The 15,708-nt window shown below is 36.5% G+C and overlaps 2 protein-coding genes across 3 annotated transcripts; both read right to left on the minus strand.

The window, feature by feature from the left end:
- Positions 1-3,854: 3,854 nt before the first annotated feature.
- On the minus strand, positions 3,855-4,901 carry PSK3 (PHYTOSULFOKINE 3 PRECURSOR). 2 transcript variants are annotated; one of them, XM_089046280.1, is made up of 3 exons: positions 4,491-4,901; positions 4,231-4,310; positions 3,855-4,121 (listed from the first exon to the last, which is right to left on the minus strand). In XM_089046280.1, the coding sequence occupies exons 1-3, from the start codon at positions 4,588-4,590 to the stop codon at positions 4,014-4,016; spliced, it is 288 nt and encodes a 95-aa protein (XP_088902406.1). In that variant the 5' UTR covers positions 4,591-4,901; the 3' UTR covers positions 3,855-4,013. The 2 variants fall into 2 exon arrangements, with proteins under 2 accessions (XP_088902406.1, XP_008227142.2); XM_008228920.2 differs by having other exon boundaries at positions 3,855-4,124; positions 4,491-4,884.
- Positions 4,902-11,369: 6,468 nt separating this feature from the next.
- Positions 11,370-13,191, minus strand: LOC103326692 (arogenate dehydratase 3-like). The gene has a single exon (XM_008228931.3). It carries the CDS (start codon positions 12,939-12,941, stop codon positions 11,640-11,642), a length of 1,302 nt encoding a protein of 433 aa, XP_008227153.2. The 5' UTR covers positions 12,942-13,191; the 3' UTR covers positions 11,370-11,639.
- Positions 13,192-15,708: the final 2,517 nt, after the last annotated feature.

Genomic DNA, 15,708 nt, shown 5'->3' on the forward strand with positions numbered 1-15,708 from the left:
GATTTCACCATCACTTCTTTTGGTCAATTTGAGCTTGTAAATTTGTCAGCTTCAAAGGAAATCAACCAGGACAAACCTGTAGTCGGTTCTCAAATAAGGAAAGTTTTCAGCTGGTTTCAAGTATTGATAGAAGACATCATATATTAATAGAGTAGAGGGAGGGCAAGACATTAAACAAAATTAAGATTTGAAGCTTAGATGCATATTACCTGATGAAGACTATCTTTTTTTCTGTCTTTTGTTTTTTTCCCCTCTAATGAAGCATTTTGTCCCAATCAATTTGGGCCCTATTGTTATTTTGGCAATTGTTAGTCGTCTTGTTTAGGTAATACTTAAATTTTAGTTGATGGAACTCAATATCACCTTATAACCCTTGACTTTTACTGGACGATTTTGTTTAGCGGAAGAAAGGATATGGTTCCTTTGGTGCCTCTTGATTGGTTCTGTTAAGTTGAAGCTATAAAGATGTGGTCAATGTAGAAAGAGCATCCAAATGACTCAATTTGAGTGGCATAGTTTGTTTGTTTTTTTTTTGAACCTCAACAGTACGAGGGAAACTTTATTAATCATCAAAATGAAAATGGGGGGACTTAAAGCCTTACCCCAATTTGAGTGGCACAGTTAAAAGCTAAAGTTTGAGGGAAAAAAAATAAAAACTCCCTGTCATCATGTTTCAATGATGGAATAAAAGTCTGTAATTTTTATGGCTGTTGGAGAATGTAGAGGGTATGTGATGCTAAGTAATTATAACCTAATAAATATGGTAAACTTTCTCTCAGTTCAATGAAAAGTATGATAAATATTAAGTTTAAAGATGCTTTCTAAAAGCTTCTATGGTAGAGAAATATCAGAGCTTTTTAGTTAGAAAAATATGTTTCTCAATTTGAAGAATTTTGAAAGCACCATGTCTGCGGGACAACCAGGAAGCCACTACCCCTCCTCTGATAAAGGCAGATTATATGGCTCTTCTGTAATTATAAATTAGATAAAGCAAAGGGGAAAGGCACTGAAGAAGATGACCAATTTAGCAACAGAGCTAAAACATGCATTAAGATTCAGTTTGATGGGTTTGAAGCTTGCATGCACTATACATGGTTGGCCACAGCTTTTTGATGGAATGCATGTAAATTAAAGGGATCCTGCATATTATATAGTAATGCAAACCATCACCTCTTGTAAAAAGTTAAGTGTATGAATGTAAAGTAAGGAAACAAAAGCAAACCAACCAGTCAGACTCCAATGAATTAAAGTGGTTTTGAGTTCCCATACACAAGATAAATTATCAAAGCTTCAGAGGTCTAATTATAGTTTGTAACCATTTCAAATCCTTAATTTGGTAGACCTATGGTAAGGGGCTTGAATTGTAATTTAAGTGGTTAAGAGCATTTATTCTTGTACTGAAGGTTCTAAGTTCGTCCAATATTTTCACATCAAACCAAATTCATAAAATACTCAATAAAGTCACACCTTAATAAGATTTTCAAAAATAATAAAACAAAGTATTATTTTTGAGGTTATTCATAATTAGACCATAATACGTTTTAAGAAATAATTTAAAAAAATAATAAGTATCAAAAAGATATTTTTTTTAAATGATGGTATAAATAAATATGTAAATGTTTTATGTGTTCAAGAAAAACATGATTATATTTGGTGGTAGTAGTATGATTTGTTTCGTGATATGATTATGTTTAGTGATATGATATAAATAAAAAATAATTGTTGTATAAATGACACAAATTTGGTACACAATTATAAACTGTGAGAATGCACCAAAATAAATTAGTGCAGAAGAGAAAAACAGAGAAGGCCTATGGCTGACCAAAGAGTGGAGCCTTCATTGCGGATTTGGTATCTGCATAGTAATTAAGGTATATTCTGTGTTTTTGTGGTACCTTTGTACCCAAAAATATAGTAAATATGGAGAGAAGCAATACATTGAAAAATTAAAAGAAAAGAATGGCGGTGGTGGTGATTTCATTGGCTTCATCACAAATATATAAATAATCCATCCCAAAAGCATATGGCTCGTAAAGAGGACATGTGCTTATTATATTGTTATTTTGAAATTATTATAGTGAATTATAACACATACATTATACTTTCTTTTATTATTATAATAGATACGTTCCCTTGAAATTTTCACTTGGTGATATGCCTTGAAGGATTAATTTAACTTTCAAGAGGTTCCTTCTTTGTAGTAGTTGTATCCATGAATGTGGCCTTCTTAAATTTTAGAGAGACGGATTAACGGTCTATTACTAGCAATATTGATATTGTTCAACTCCTTATAAACTTAGATTAGACTTTTCAACTTTTTCAATGTGGAATAAATACTCTCAACACGCCTCCGCATACATGTGGCGAACTTTCAAGCCTAATATGTGAACATCGCATTTTGGGTAAGGGATAGAAGTAAACATTTAAGCTCAATATGTGAACACCACATACTGGGTAAGGATAAATGCCCAATTTAGGCCCAGTAAATCAACCTGCTCTGATACCATGTTAAATTTAAAGAGACGGGTCAAAAGCCTCATTACTAGCAATACTGATATCGTCTCTAATTTAACCACCTACAAAGCCCAATTGGTGTGAGGTTTTATCATAAAACCTCGATGATATTAGTAGTGGAACCATTCATTATATCTTGTATTTTATTTAGTCAAATTTCTGATGTGAGACTTATATTCTTCAACAGCCCCTATTTAGTATTGATGCAATTTTCATATGACTACATGCAAAAGCTGTTCTTCCTACGAGAAAAAAATCATAAATGGTGAATTCATGATTGTTTAATGGAATATGCTACTGATGAATGGCAAACTCGCTAACAATGTTGATATTGGAGGCTTAATGGCTACATTACTAATCTTGATTTGTGATTGTTAGGATGCGATCTATTTAGCTCGATATACATTGTTAGTTTATTTTGTAATAGCTTAAGTTTTTAAGAGTCTAATAATTGTCTAACATAATCCGAGCCTTCGATGTAGGAAGGGCACCTAGGTTCAAAACCCTCAAATCTCCATTCCACTTTTTTTTGTCGTTTGAATCCGATAAAATAAGAACGCACGCGAGAAAGAGTGTTAGCTTGAAACTTGACATAGATTGTTGGCTTCTTTGACCACTTAAGAATTTAGAGTCCAATAATTTCTCTGAGTCCAACAATTCAGGCTGTGAAGAGAGCTATCTTAAGTTACCTATCACTTCCCATTTCTCTTCAAGAAGAAGAACAGAGACATATATCAGTATTGGATTTCAAACAACTTATAATATTATTACTGTTGAAGTAAAAGAACAGGGAAGATGTACACTTTCCTTATAATATTCTGTAGTTTCTCATTAGTGGAAAACTTTACACCAGATATATTAAAATGAGCAGTTTCCTTCTGTGAGCAAAACATTAAGTGCCACCAAAGTAGCTACTAAAAAGGAGCACAGTTCAGAAGTAAAAGCTTTGTCTTCATAGTGCCTGCCTGCACGTGAGCTTTTGGACTACAAGTCAAAATTTGGTTGACTTCCCAACTGTTTTGAAAGATCCATGCTGCTGGTGGAAACCAGTAAATGGATATCTGTTATGTTATCCGTGTATAAATTTACTAAGTCCAACTTCCTACCCTGTTTTTAATTAATTGGAAAGCTTTAATCAATGGCCTACCCCAAAATCACATACCCTAGATTGTTTTGCTTGGCTTTTAACAGATTCCGTTTATCTAAGTTGGCTAACGTTGATGTGCTCCCAACCCTACACTCGAGTTTAAATCCCTCTTCTCGTAGTTTAGATTAAGTTAAAGTAGAATATTGTTTGTATAAAAAATAAAAATAAAAAAAAAGTTTTACAAGTTGTAAGCTGCTTCTGGTAGTAATTTTATTAAGAACATCAAATGATGATAAACTAAAACTAATTTAGGTTTAACTTGTAAACAAAGTCATCATAATTAAGAGAACATACATATATAAACATTCATATTATCTACTAATTAGATGTAACAGTTACATTATGAAGAGTATCAAGGCTTATGGTGCTGGGTGTAGATGTAGTCCAAGTGAGCTTCAGCCATTATCCTTCTGTTTAAACAGTCCTCATCTCCATCAGTGCAATCTTCCACCCCAATTAACTGCTATAATATCCCAAAAGCAACAAAAAACAAAGAGTATAAGATATATAACTTGATGACTAGTTGGGGTTAATTAACAAGAAAAAAAAAAAAGAAATTTAAAATATACATTCATTTGTTCACTGCCTTCCAACTCTACAAGTGAACCCCCATCAGTGATTGCATTGAGCTCTACCTGATCCTCTTGTCCTGCAAAGACACCAAGGTTTTAGTTCATAATTATAGCTATGAGAAAGAAGAAGCTAAGGCTAATTTGTTTTTCTTTTAACTTCTGGTTTGGGGAGGGAAAATTTTAACTCATGAGACCTCATCTACATCAAACAAGGCAACAGCTAGTTGATTGTCAATGCACAATCGTTTAGGATTTACCTTCTTTGTTGCCTAGGAGACGAGCTGATATTATTGTTGACGAAGAAATGATGAAGAAAATGCATAGGACAATAGCCCCTGAGCTAAAGCTTTGCTTCATGGTTTCAGCTTCAAAATGAGAGAGAGAGAGAGAGAGAGAGAGAGAGAGAGAGTTGGAACTTGAGATGCGAGAAGGAAGCAGATAAGGGACATAAATACATGCAAAAAGAAAACAAAAAGCCACTGATCAGCCCCTGTAAGTCACATGAATGAGAAACCCTGGTGTGGAACCTGGAATAGCATTGTTTTGTTATTCTCGGCCAATTAAAGTATGTCACGCATAATAACTTTTTCATTTAATATGCTATAATTAATCGAAAATAGAAAACTATGTTATCCCCATTTCACATGAAGGTCTCTCTAAGTGAGGCAGTCTCAATACCTCATATCACAGGGTAGGGCCAGTCACCACCATCCTCTTATTATATACTATACACTCCATGCCTGTTGTGACAACACCACTACTTGATATGAGAGAAAGAGAGAGCTTTGGTCACTTGTCTGCCATAGTGGTCCAAAAGAGTCCAAATTGTTATATGGTGGTTGACAGTGTCAACAAGTCAACCTTTCGGACAGGTTGACAGCTGCTGCCCATCATTTTCTCTGCTATAATGGTGATACGTGGCATCAATCTTGTTGTTGTCCTCTGCTTAATCTATGAAATGACATCATGCTTCAAATTGCTCCACATCACATGTATATTCAATTGAGTGGCCTCATCACTCAGACCATATTCCTATCTACTTAGTTTTTGTGCTGTTTAATCCGAGCCCTCTGTGTCACACAGACTAGGCATGTATTTTGAAATGCGTACCAGCGCACGATTCTATGTCACACAGGCAGAGCATATATTTTGAAATGTTTTTCAGGTATATGGTAAGACTATTAGTCATCAATTCGTTTAACCAACGTGGATTTACGTCATTGATAAAATTGATTCTTGCTTGAACGTATAGATTAAATTAATAGTCGAACATTATAATCTGTCTAGTAATATAAGTATGATGAGGAAATCTTACTCTATTAAACAAATATGGCTAAGATACATGCATGTGGATATTTTTAAGCATTTGGTCATTACAGGGGTAATGTCTTTTGGCAATAGTGGAGGGCACACCATGTTTAGGGTTTGCAGATGTGTCTGTCCCTTCTTTTAAAAAATGGTTATTATAAATTGAAGAGGAGATTATGCTTCTCTCTTTTTGGAAGATTTGAATCTATCATTTCTTGCTGAAGCATTAAACAATTAGCCAAGGGAAGGCCATTATTGGGTTTGGATTCTGTGAAGACATATTTATCGTACTAACTAATTCTCAAGGATATTGAGATGGAGTTCTGAAAGATTATGTCCGCTAGTCCCAGACACGTGTGATTGGAAAACATTATCATGATCTAACTCATGAACTGATGGAAATGCTTTTGACCATGTTTATGTGACAATGGCATTGGAAACTGATCATTCTGTTCTTCATGATATCATACAACCCACACCAGGAAAAAAAAAACCCCATTTCTTAAAGTAAAACATAGTCGGAAAAGCCATTTTATAGTCGAAAAAGCGATTTTTCCAAATACAATAGACTGTTGGACTCCATTATAAATGCTTTCATAATAGAGTTTTGTTGTTGGAAATAGTGTTTTTGTGAGAGCATTTGGGGCCCCTAAAAAAAAGATTGTCGCAAATAACTATTTTGTTGAAGTGCCATCAATGGGTTGTCCGCCATAATATCTTGCGTATATGTACTAGCAATGTGTTCCTATAAAACTCTAAAAACAGAGTATGACAATCAATTGCAAAGCTTCACAGTTGAAGTTGTTAATTGAGTTGGTCATAGAAGAAAAAGAAAGTTGGAACTCATAGGCCCATAGGCATGATATGACCTGCCAAGTTATTTGCTTTAACCTTTTTACAAGATAGGATCAGCTTGCCATACAAGCATACAACCTAAAAAGCATCTAGTTGTTAGAAAATTGACCAAACAATATAATAAAATTGATATCTCCCTCTTAGCAGCCTCTCAATCTGCAAATTAAGAGACAAACATAAAGTAACAAATAATTAAGGAATATTCGATACTAGAGTTCTGATATCATATTAGAAAATCATAGAAAATAATACGACATGTATGTCGACCTAACATAACATTATGTGCTCGAAATTCATTTTTAAGTACTCATCCCACTTAAATTTAACTTCCTTTTCAATTTTTTTGGCCTTGAAGATAATTGAACCGAAAGTATAAAAGCCTACATATGCTCAATTATATATACGAATCATTGCTTCTTCTTTTTTTGCAAGAACTTTCTCGAGGCCAGCAGCTTTCACTTTCTTATAAGTTAGACATCTTCAGTAAGATTCCATTGCTGTACCATGTTACTTTGTGAAGGAGAGTCATGTTTTGTCGATTACCAGTGCCTTTCAACTTTCAAAATTTTCAATTTTCAAGTCAGAAAAAAAGGAAAAAAGAAAAAAGAAAACCTTTCTCCTGTGAGAGTATCTACAATAAAAGGTGTAAGTAGTGGAAAGTACGTGTGGAAGTAGCCCCCAGGCCACCAGCTTAAGTTGGTCTTTGTTGTTCTGCTTTCTGCTGTTGACATTGACTAGCTCGAGCATAAGGCATATGCACTGAGTAGAGTTGTCTATGTTCATCAAAGTCAGGAACTCCAATGTCTGATATCTGTTTCTTCATTAATTTTTTATTTTAATTATATTCACAAACATGGAGGAAATGCATGGAATTGTGAAATCAAATGCATTCTTGGAGAGCTTTGGCAGGGAAAACTGTAAACTGTAAACTATAACTCTGCTTTGATTTATTTAACATTTTTCTTGCAAGACAGAATAACATGTCATGCAATGGCTTATCTTCAACTTTCTCTCATTGGGGAATTTTATTTTATTTTTCCTTGGCCTATTCCAACATATCTGCAGTTACTCTTGCACTCGAGGTCCTATGTTCAATTCCCCCTCCTCCCCCCAATATAGTTTGTATAAAAACAAAAGAAAAAAAAGGTGAGGGATTATCAGACCAGTATTCTGTTGTGGGAAAAGTTACATATGCATACTACTTCCATATTGATTAATTTGTCTCATTAATTTTAATTAATTTATAACCTTATAGCTTAGTAGTTAATCTCAAGGTATGTGAATGTGAATAAATAAATAAATAAAATTATGGCCGGTTTTTATGTTGGCAAGCCTTTTTTTTTTTTTTGGTTCTTCCGTTATGTTGCTAAGGTAATTTGTTTGGCTCTTGTAAAATAAGTGAGGTCTAGTCTAATGGAAAATGTCATTGATTTGTAAATTATTGGTCTCAGGTTGAACCCCTCATCTTAGCAGTGTGTGTGAGAAACCATCTACCTTTCATCACTTTGGCCCCCAAAAAAAAAAACTATTGTTTTAGGCTTTTAAGGGTTTTAGCCCAATTCGAGTGCTGGGAAGTTGGAAACAGAAAGAGGCTTAAGCTTCGTTTCTACGTCATCTAATTTGGGCTGGGCTGAGCATAAGACAGCCTATCGGCAGTGCCAATTGGGCTTACAAGTTACAGCCCATTGCCAAGGTAGCCAAAACCTTTTCTTTTTCTCTCTTTTTTAGTATGAACATATTTTATATTTTTCGCCGGAACCTTTTTTTTTGTTGAACTTTTTAGTAATATTAATTAGCTTTTTCTCTTTCCTTTTCTCTTTTGTTTTGTTTATTTTATTTTTATTTTTTGTGTGGCCAAAGTTACGAAGGAAATGAGGTATTTTCTCACACAAACACAATCAAGATATCATGAAAATTTGAACATAAGATCACTGATCTACAAATCGAAGCCATTTTGATTGGGTTAGATTCCGTTGGCATACTAATTCACTATTGATATAATTACCTCTCTCTTTGCAGTGTTAAAAGCCGTTTCAAGGTCGATTCCCTTCCTTAGTGATAATATTCTATATATAGAAGCAAGTATCTAGCATATAAAAATAAGATACTTTGAGCTTGATTCCAAAAATGGGCATCAAGGCACATTTTTTTTTGGACAAAATTGTCTTTTAGCAAATTGTTTCTGACACCTACATGAATTTGAGTAGCTGAAATGATGGGTCGTGAATTTGGAATATCCTTCCAAAATAGCAGGCATGTCCCCGGATTGGTACAGTCTCTCTCATATCATTGATACAATATACCGTTTACAAATGACACCTCCATTTACAATTTACTTAAGCACATGTTTACACACATAATGACTAATCTAAAAAAAATTAAAACTAATTAGATTTCCCTTAATTTTAAAAAAAATTGTATAATTTTAAAAGATTCTTATAATAAACAAATCCATCATGGTTAAACATTTCCTAATTAATAAATAATACCATAGGTTTAAAATATTTTTTACTTTTATATTTAAAAAAATGTTTAATAATCATACACATTTTGAATTTTCTGAATTACACGTGTCAGTATACTAGTAGAAAACAATGCAAACACCTAGAAGAAAAGAAAACAAGGATTTCTTGGTTTATTATTTGTGCAATAAACCCAATCACGACTCAATCTAGCTTTAGGTTGGTGGCGTATGTGAATAGTGTCCATATGTGCAGCCACCACCATCACCATGTGTGATGCTTCAACACCAACTCAATTTTTAGACCTACCAAAAATGCATGACTTTGCATAAAATGCGTAATTGCAATGTGCTTGTGGTTGGTAAAGGGCACACAATTTTCAATTTAGACCAAGCATTACCAATCAACTAAGAAAAATAACTCAAATTTGGCCTTTTAAACACATTTAGGTTTAGCATTCTCTTAGTCTTAAGAATATAGCATTGCGTAGTGTTCAAAGCCCTCCTCGAGCAGTACTCGAACTCCTCTAATCATGTTCTACTTAATGATTTTCAGTTGATCGAAAAAATTATAGGACGAGAACTGTGTAGATTATATACAATTATTTGATAGTAGTGAGACATTTCACTAAACATACCAATTCAGAACATACAACTCTGCATACAACCGGTTGTAGGGAAGAAATTTTGTTTGAAACAGGGAATTTAAGTTTGAAAACAATTGTTGATTCTAATATGGCCCCAACAACAACATGGCACTAAATGAAGGAAGGAAATGTCGACGAACGTCAGGGAGAGGTGGGGAGGGCGTCATAGTGAAGTGAAGTTGCTATCAACCACTTGTTAGCAAGCAAAGCTGCCAAGGCACAAATTGCACAATGCTCCACCTACCACACACCCCATCATGCCCCTCCTTTCCCCACCAAACCCTCTTTTTCAACCCCTCTTATATTTCTTTTTCTAAACGCTCGCTCATTATTTTATCCTAATTATCATCCCCACCTCATCTAATTTTATTCCAAATTACCGTTTTTAACATTTGATTATTATTCCATTTACTTGAACGAATAATGACACTTGTATAGTTTTGGTCATAAACAGATCATTTAGGGTCTACAAAGCTTTCTTTTCAAGTTTTTAAGATACGACTTTAGTACCTAAGTAATCATAAGTGCATGAACTTGTACGAACGATTGAATTGTATTGATTGAAATAAATCATATCATGAGAGATTTACATATCAATCAATGACAATCAATTTCCACGTGCGTTGTCGCACACATCATTGTTCCTTAAAATAAAAGAGTTGCTTCAAGTAAAGTAACTTGGTATTTGAAAGAGTAATGAAAGTTTGAAACCTTAGATTGATGGCGTTCAAACTCGTTCGGTTGGTGGGTGTGGAAGCAAGAAGAAAGATAAGTGCAAGAATGCCAAGTTAATTGTATATTTATGTGGTTTGGGCTTGACTTATTCTCAATAGCTTGAAATCAAAACTTAAGACTTACGTACCTCACTCGGTTTTGGTTGGTGAAAACAAAGCCTGAATAAGCTTTCGAACAACCCAAGCACGAGCCTCTCCAAACATTCTCATCCATTCGCAGACTACCTCCTTGCTTCAATCCATGTTCACCTAGCCACTAAGGGAGAACCATGATTAGATTATAAAAATATTGGGAAAAACAAAAAGCTACATAAAATAAAATAAAAAAATTGTTAGTGTAAATTATTGTATGTTCTTGTTGCAATAAGACAAGATCTCTCCCACTTATTTTTATAAGTGTATTGTTTTAAGATTTAGATTTTAGTGTTTGGATTACGATATAAAATTTAAAATTAAATGAGTATAAAAAACTTCATTTGTAGCGTCGAGAGTTTCTTTTGAAACAAATAGACACATGTATTATTACATTACGTAGATGCAGATATTTGGTATGGGAAGATTTTGAATTTAGCAGATGTCGTCCAAGTCAGTTCACCTTTTATCTAGTTTGCACACGCATGAGACAATAAGATGGGGAATCTTTCAAGCCCTTGCAAATGGTTTGTCCTATTAAACCGAAAAAAATAAAAATAAAAGAGAAATATTTGATGAACTATTTTGACCCAAGGGGCAAGAAAAAGTCATCCCAACCACAAATTTCCTGGCAAGAGTTGTTCCTGTCAAGTGTCAAGGCAGATACATTTGTATATAAATGTGATATGACGAGCAAATTAATGATTTTCGAGTGAACATAAGAAGCAAAAAACATTTTAGAAGAAGAAAAATCGGTGTATTTGTGCCGACTTGGACAATGACATATTTCAACCAGGTTATTAAACCTAAAAATCAAGGAACTTTTGATTCCATTAATGACTAATAAAGCACAACACTTTAGTCACTTGATAGGCATCAGCCACTAAAATATTCCATTAGTAACTTGGTAAACAAAGTTGATCAAAATCTAAGAAACCCATTATCTAAAAATACAGAAAAGCATTGAGTCATTGAATGACAGATGGAGATTTTACAAGCTTACACGTAACACCCACAAATTTTTCAAATATATTTACGCAACAGCAAATTCCAAATTCTTTTTACTTGTTTGGGATGGATGGAACGGACCAAACCATGGGCATGGATGTAGATTTAGATCCACCAAAATTAAAAATTAAAAATTAAAAAAAGAAAAGGTAACAAAGTGAATGAGGGAGAAAACTCGAAATTATTCAAATTTTCTCCCGGGTCCTTGTTTTTTGCGGTAATAATTTACTATCGAGGGGCCTAATGAATCAAGTAATTCCACTAATCGCCCCTCGAAGGAGACCAAGGGGTCATATCCATCGGGTAGCTTCCCAGAACTCTCAAGAAAGACGTGAACTCCTGAACCTCCGCCAACGCGTTCTGTGCCCTAACCTCCGCCATGGACGCTTCGAAGTCCACATAGAACAGGTACTCGAAATGCTTCGCCGTCCCTTCGTTCGAATCGCTCACCAGCCTGATCGGACGGTTCCGGTGCGGCCTCGACTCTATCTTCGTCAAGCTGATGTTCCTGAAGGCGAAGGCCGATAGGACCTTGAACAGCACGGAGGTCCCTTTGTCGTGAGCGAAGACGATGCTCGTCTTGAACGGCCGATCCGTGCGGGGAATGATCGGCTCCCGAGCCAGCATCACGAACCGAGTCACGTTGCTCGAGTCGTCCTGGATCCCAGTCTCCAGGATCTCCAAGCCGTACAGCTCGGCGGCGCGAGCCGAGGCAATCGCTCCGGTGTCGCGGAGGTTGTTGGCGGCGACGAATTCGGCGGCGCCGGCAGTGTCGTCGACGGCTTCGCGCGCGACGTTGAGGCCGAGTTTGGTCAGAGTCAACTCACACTGAGCCAGAGCTTGAGGATGCGAGATGACTCGGTTCAAGTACTCTTTTCTGACCCCTGGGAGGGCCAGGAGGCAGTGGTGGACTGGGAGCTGGACCTCGCCGACTATGTGGAGACGGTGGCGGAGGAGAAGATCGTAATTTCGGTGAATTGAGCCGCCGAGGGAGTTCTCGACCGGCAAGACGGCTCGATCGGCGATCCAGAGCTCGACGGCTTGGAAGGCGACTTCGAACTGGTCGCAGGGGATGGCCTCGCATTTCGGGTAGGCTTTGCCTGCGGCGGCTTCGGAGTACGCCCCGGGGACGCCCTGGTAGGCCACGCGCAGCTGCGAGCCGTGCATCGGAGCCGGAGAGAGGTCGGTGATGGTGAGGGCCCGGGGAGGTGGAGGGGGAGAACAGGACTTGTCATCCGCGGAGGAGGAGGAAGAGAGCTTCTCGATGGGGACTAGGTCGAGGTCAACGTTGGTCTTGTGGCCGTTGACCGATGCGACGTGGTCAGCGGTTCCGGGTTTGTCGGGAGGCGGCTGGGGCTGCTGGGAGACGACGTTGCTGGCGAGAATGGCGCAGGAGCTCTGCCAGTCGGCGCGGCTGGAGCCGATGCCGTTGTGAAAGTGGACGGCATCGGAACGGTAGGCGCATTTGACGACGGCGAAACGGGTCGGGACGACCCTGGTGAGTCGGGTGGGGACGTGGCTAATTTTGAGATTATTAGAGGAGGGGGGAAGAAGAGCCTGCATTGTGTTTGTGTTGTGTTGTGTCGTGCGGGAGTGTTGGGAAGTTAGATGGAATTAAGAGAAAAAGAATGAGAAATTGGAAAATGTTTTGGTAGGTGGAAGAAAGCTTGGTGTTCTCTCTGGAAAAGGGAACGTCAAGCTGAGAAGAAAGGGAGGATGGAGATGGGTTTTTATATTGAGAGAGAGAGAGAGGAAGGCAAATGGGAAATGGAGAAATGATGATGAGGAGAGAGAGAGAGAGAGAGAGTGGAAGAGTTTGTTGTTGTGAAGAGGAGGTGGTTTGGTCAAATCTCACACCTACCCTCGCTCACCTCACCCTCATATTTCTGTGAGTATTTTTTATTATTATATGTATTTCTTTATTATTGGGAGAAGAAAAAAAGAAAACATCAAAGTTAAATAGCCAAAACAAAAAAATTATGGGTCCACACCGTTTCCACGAAAAGCAGTATTTCTAAATATATAAAATAAAAATATTTCTAAATTTGTTGTTTGAAGGTGCATTTTAAATAGAGTAATGTTACACTTACCACATTTTAAATGTGGGGCGCTCTACTTTTGTAATAAGCAAGCTAGGATGAATGTGAACTTGATGATTTACTGCCTAGAGTGAGAAGGCCTCTCCAAATTTGAGGAGGGAGATTCGAACTTGAGTGTAAAAGGAGCTCGATCAACTAGTCTAATTCACCATATAATGCGTGGTTTTTATTTTATTTTATTTTTGAGTAAACAGAGATGGTAGAATTTGTGGTGAATGGGGAAAGGGCATATATAATTATGGTAAGAGCCAATCTGGAAAAGAACTGAAAGTGGAAAAGGGAATGCTGTAGGGGCAACCTCTTACCCATACCTTAATAGTAGGATAAATTAAAGGAAAAAAACAGTAAAAGAAAATCCAATTGCAATACTGTAATAAGTCTGTACCAGCCAGGATTACAGTCTGCACCATTATGGAGAGAAGCAAAAATCAATAATATGTAGGGTATGGTTCCAATTCTATTGGAAAAAAAAAAACCAGATTTGAAGTTAACTAGCTAAAGTAACTTTTTTATTTTTTTATATATATTTTTCCATTGCCGAAGAAAGGAAAACTGCCAATAGTACAAACAACTCTTGACAATTTATTTTATAACGTGGATCAGAAGTGTCGTGGAATGAAGACAGCCAAACTGTTGTCCTCTTAATATCATGCCCCCAATTTGCTAGCAAGTCCTCACGACTGCCACAGAAAAATTAATGGATGGCCACCAAACAAAAATATCAGGACTCAAATCTCCATAGTCGCTAAAGTTCACATCGTGAACCTAAACACACGATATTTTTCTGTGTGGTACGTTCCTGCTTTGTTGAAGTATGAGTTTTGTTGATATTGTCGACAATCGATAACATATTGGTACGTTTAACATACTGTGCTGTTACGTTTTGTTATTGATATGTTACATGGATAATGACAGTAATAGTTTATCAATACCGTATTCCGAGCAATACAACACACTTAGACCAAGTGCTTCTCAACATTTATTGGAGGATGACAACGATAACACATCAAAACCCTATTCCGATCAATACAACACACTCGACACATGTCATATCTAAACATTTCCTATACATTTACAAGTAAAAATGAGTGTGTTTGAAAAAAGAGAGTAGAGATTAATCATAGCTAGCAACTTAAACATGTGAGACATTACTCACCCATCAATCATTTTCTTTCCATTTTTTCCTTCAATATATATTGTCCCAACCGAGAGCACATGAGAAGGATTGCTAATGTTGGAAGCTAGGGTGCCCAAAGAGGGCTGTTTTCAGTTTTGAGGGCCACAATTTTAAAGGGTGCATGGTGAAGTAGGTCCACCAAGAGGACTTTTTTTTTTGGTCTAAACCCCAAAACCAAGAGGACATTATGTACTCATGCATTTGGTTAGTCTTGTCATTTCATCTTTCTTTCTTCCACACCACGATTTTCACGTGACTGGAATACAAGTGCTCTCACTCCTACATGAGATTATGCCAGCCAAAATAATAAACTCATTACGAATCTTTTAATGTTATTAGGGAGATTTGACAACGTGTCATAATATTTTGTGTTTCATGTCGAATCAAATTTTTTAAAACTCAAACTCGATACGATAATTTGACATGCTAATTTTGCGTGTTGTATCATGTTTCAGCCAATGCTATCTTATTTGGCAATGTTTGAATTATACCAAATTAATAGGAATTATTTAGAAAAATGATTGCATGAAGCCACATTAATGATGATAACAATGGATTAAAATTTATTGAGATGAGAAACATTACACATTGGCTATACTCATTACTTTTCTTTGATTAATGAGGGAATGAGAAATTCGAACGTAAAATCTATTCCGATATTGTGAACAAAAGGACTACCATTAGATCAAGAGATATAATTAACTAAATCCATTAATTATGAAGAGTTCAAGCACCAACAACAACTAACTAGCCACCATTTTGCTAATTAACCTTACGAGGTTAGTGGATCGTAACTTCTCACAACTAGGTCTTACTTTAGTCGTAAGATCATATCATCTTCACTGTTTGGTGTAGTTAGATCATGGGTCAATTAAATCATCACATCTGGACCTCCAATAATTCAACAGTATTGGATACAGAAACTAGCAAGGCCCCTATTAATCATGGATGAGAGTAATGAATGGCGACATTTTTCTGACTTTGGTCACGGGCTTGAGCCGCCAGTAGGGACCTACTTCAAGCAATCATGTCTAATGAGACATGAGTCTTTTGG

The sequence above is a fragment of the Prunus mume genome, linkage group LG1, assembly GCF_029339155.1.
Source record: "Prunus mume cultivar Tortuosa linkage group LG1, ASM2933915v1, whole genome shotgun sequence".
Classification (NCBI taxonomy): Eukaryota; Viridiplantae; Streptophyta; class Magnoliopsida; order Rosales; family Rosaceae; genus Prunus; species Prunus mume.

What these genes read in the sequence shown, in the direction of transcription:
- PSK3 (XM_008228920.2), bottom strand. Translation starts at nt 4,590, where the DNA reads ATGAAGCAAAGCTTTAGCTCAGGGGCTATTGTCCTATGCATTTTCTTC. An exon ending in TCTCCTAGGCAACAAAGAAG is followed by an intron (nt 4,311 to 4,490) that starts GTAAATCCTAAA and finishes GTGTCTTTGCAG; the next exon opens with GACAAGAGGATCAGGTAGAG. An exon ending in AAGGCAGTGAACAAATGAAT is followed by an intron (nt 4,125 to 4,230) that starts GTATATTTTAAA and finishes GGGATATTATAG; the next exon opens with CAGTTAATTGGGGTGGAAGA.
- LOC103326692 (XM_008228931.3), bottom strand. Translation starts at nt 12,941, where the DNA reads ATGCAGGCTCTTCTTCCCCCCTCCTCTAATAATCTCAAAATTAGCCAC.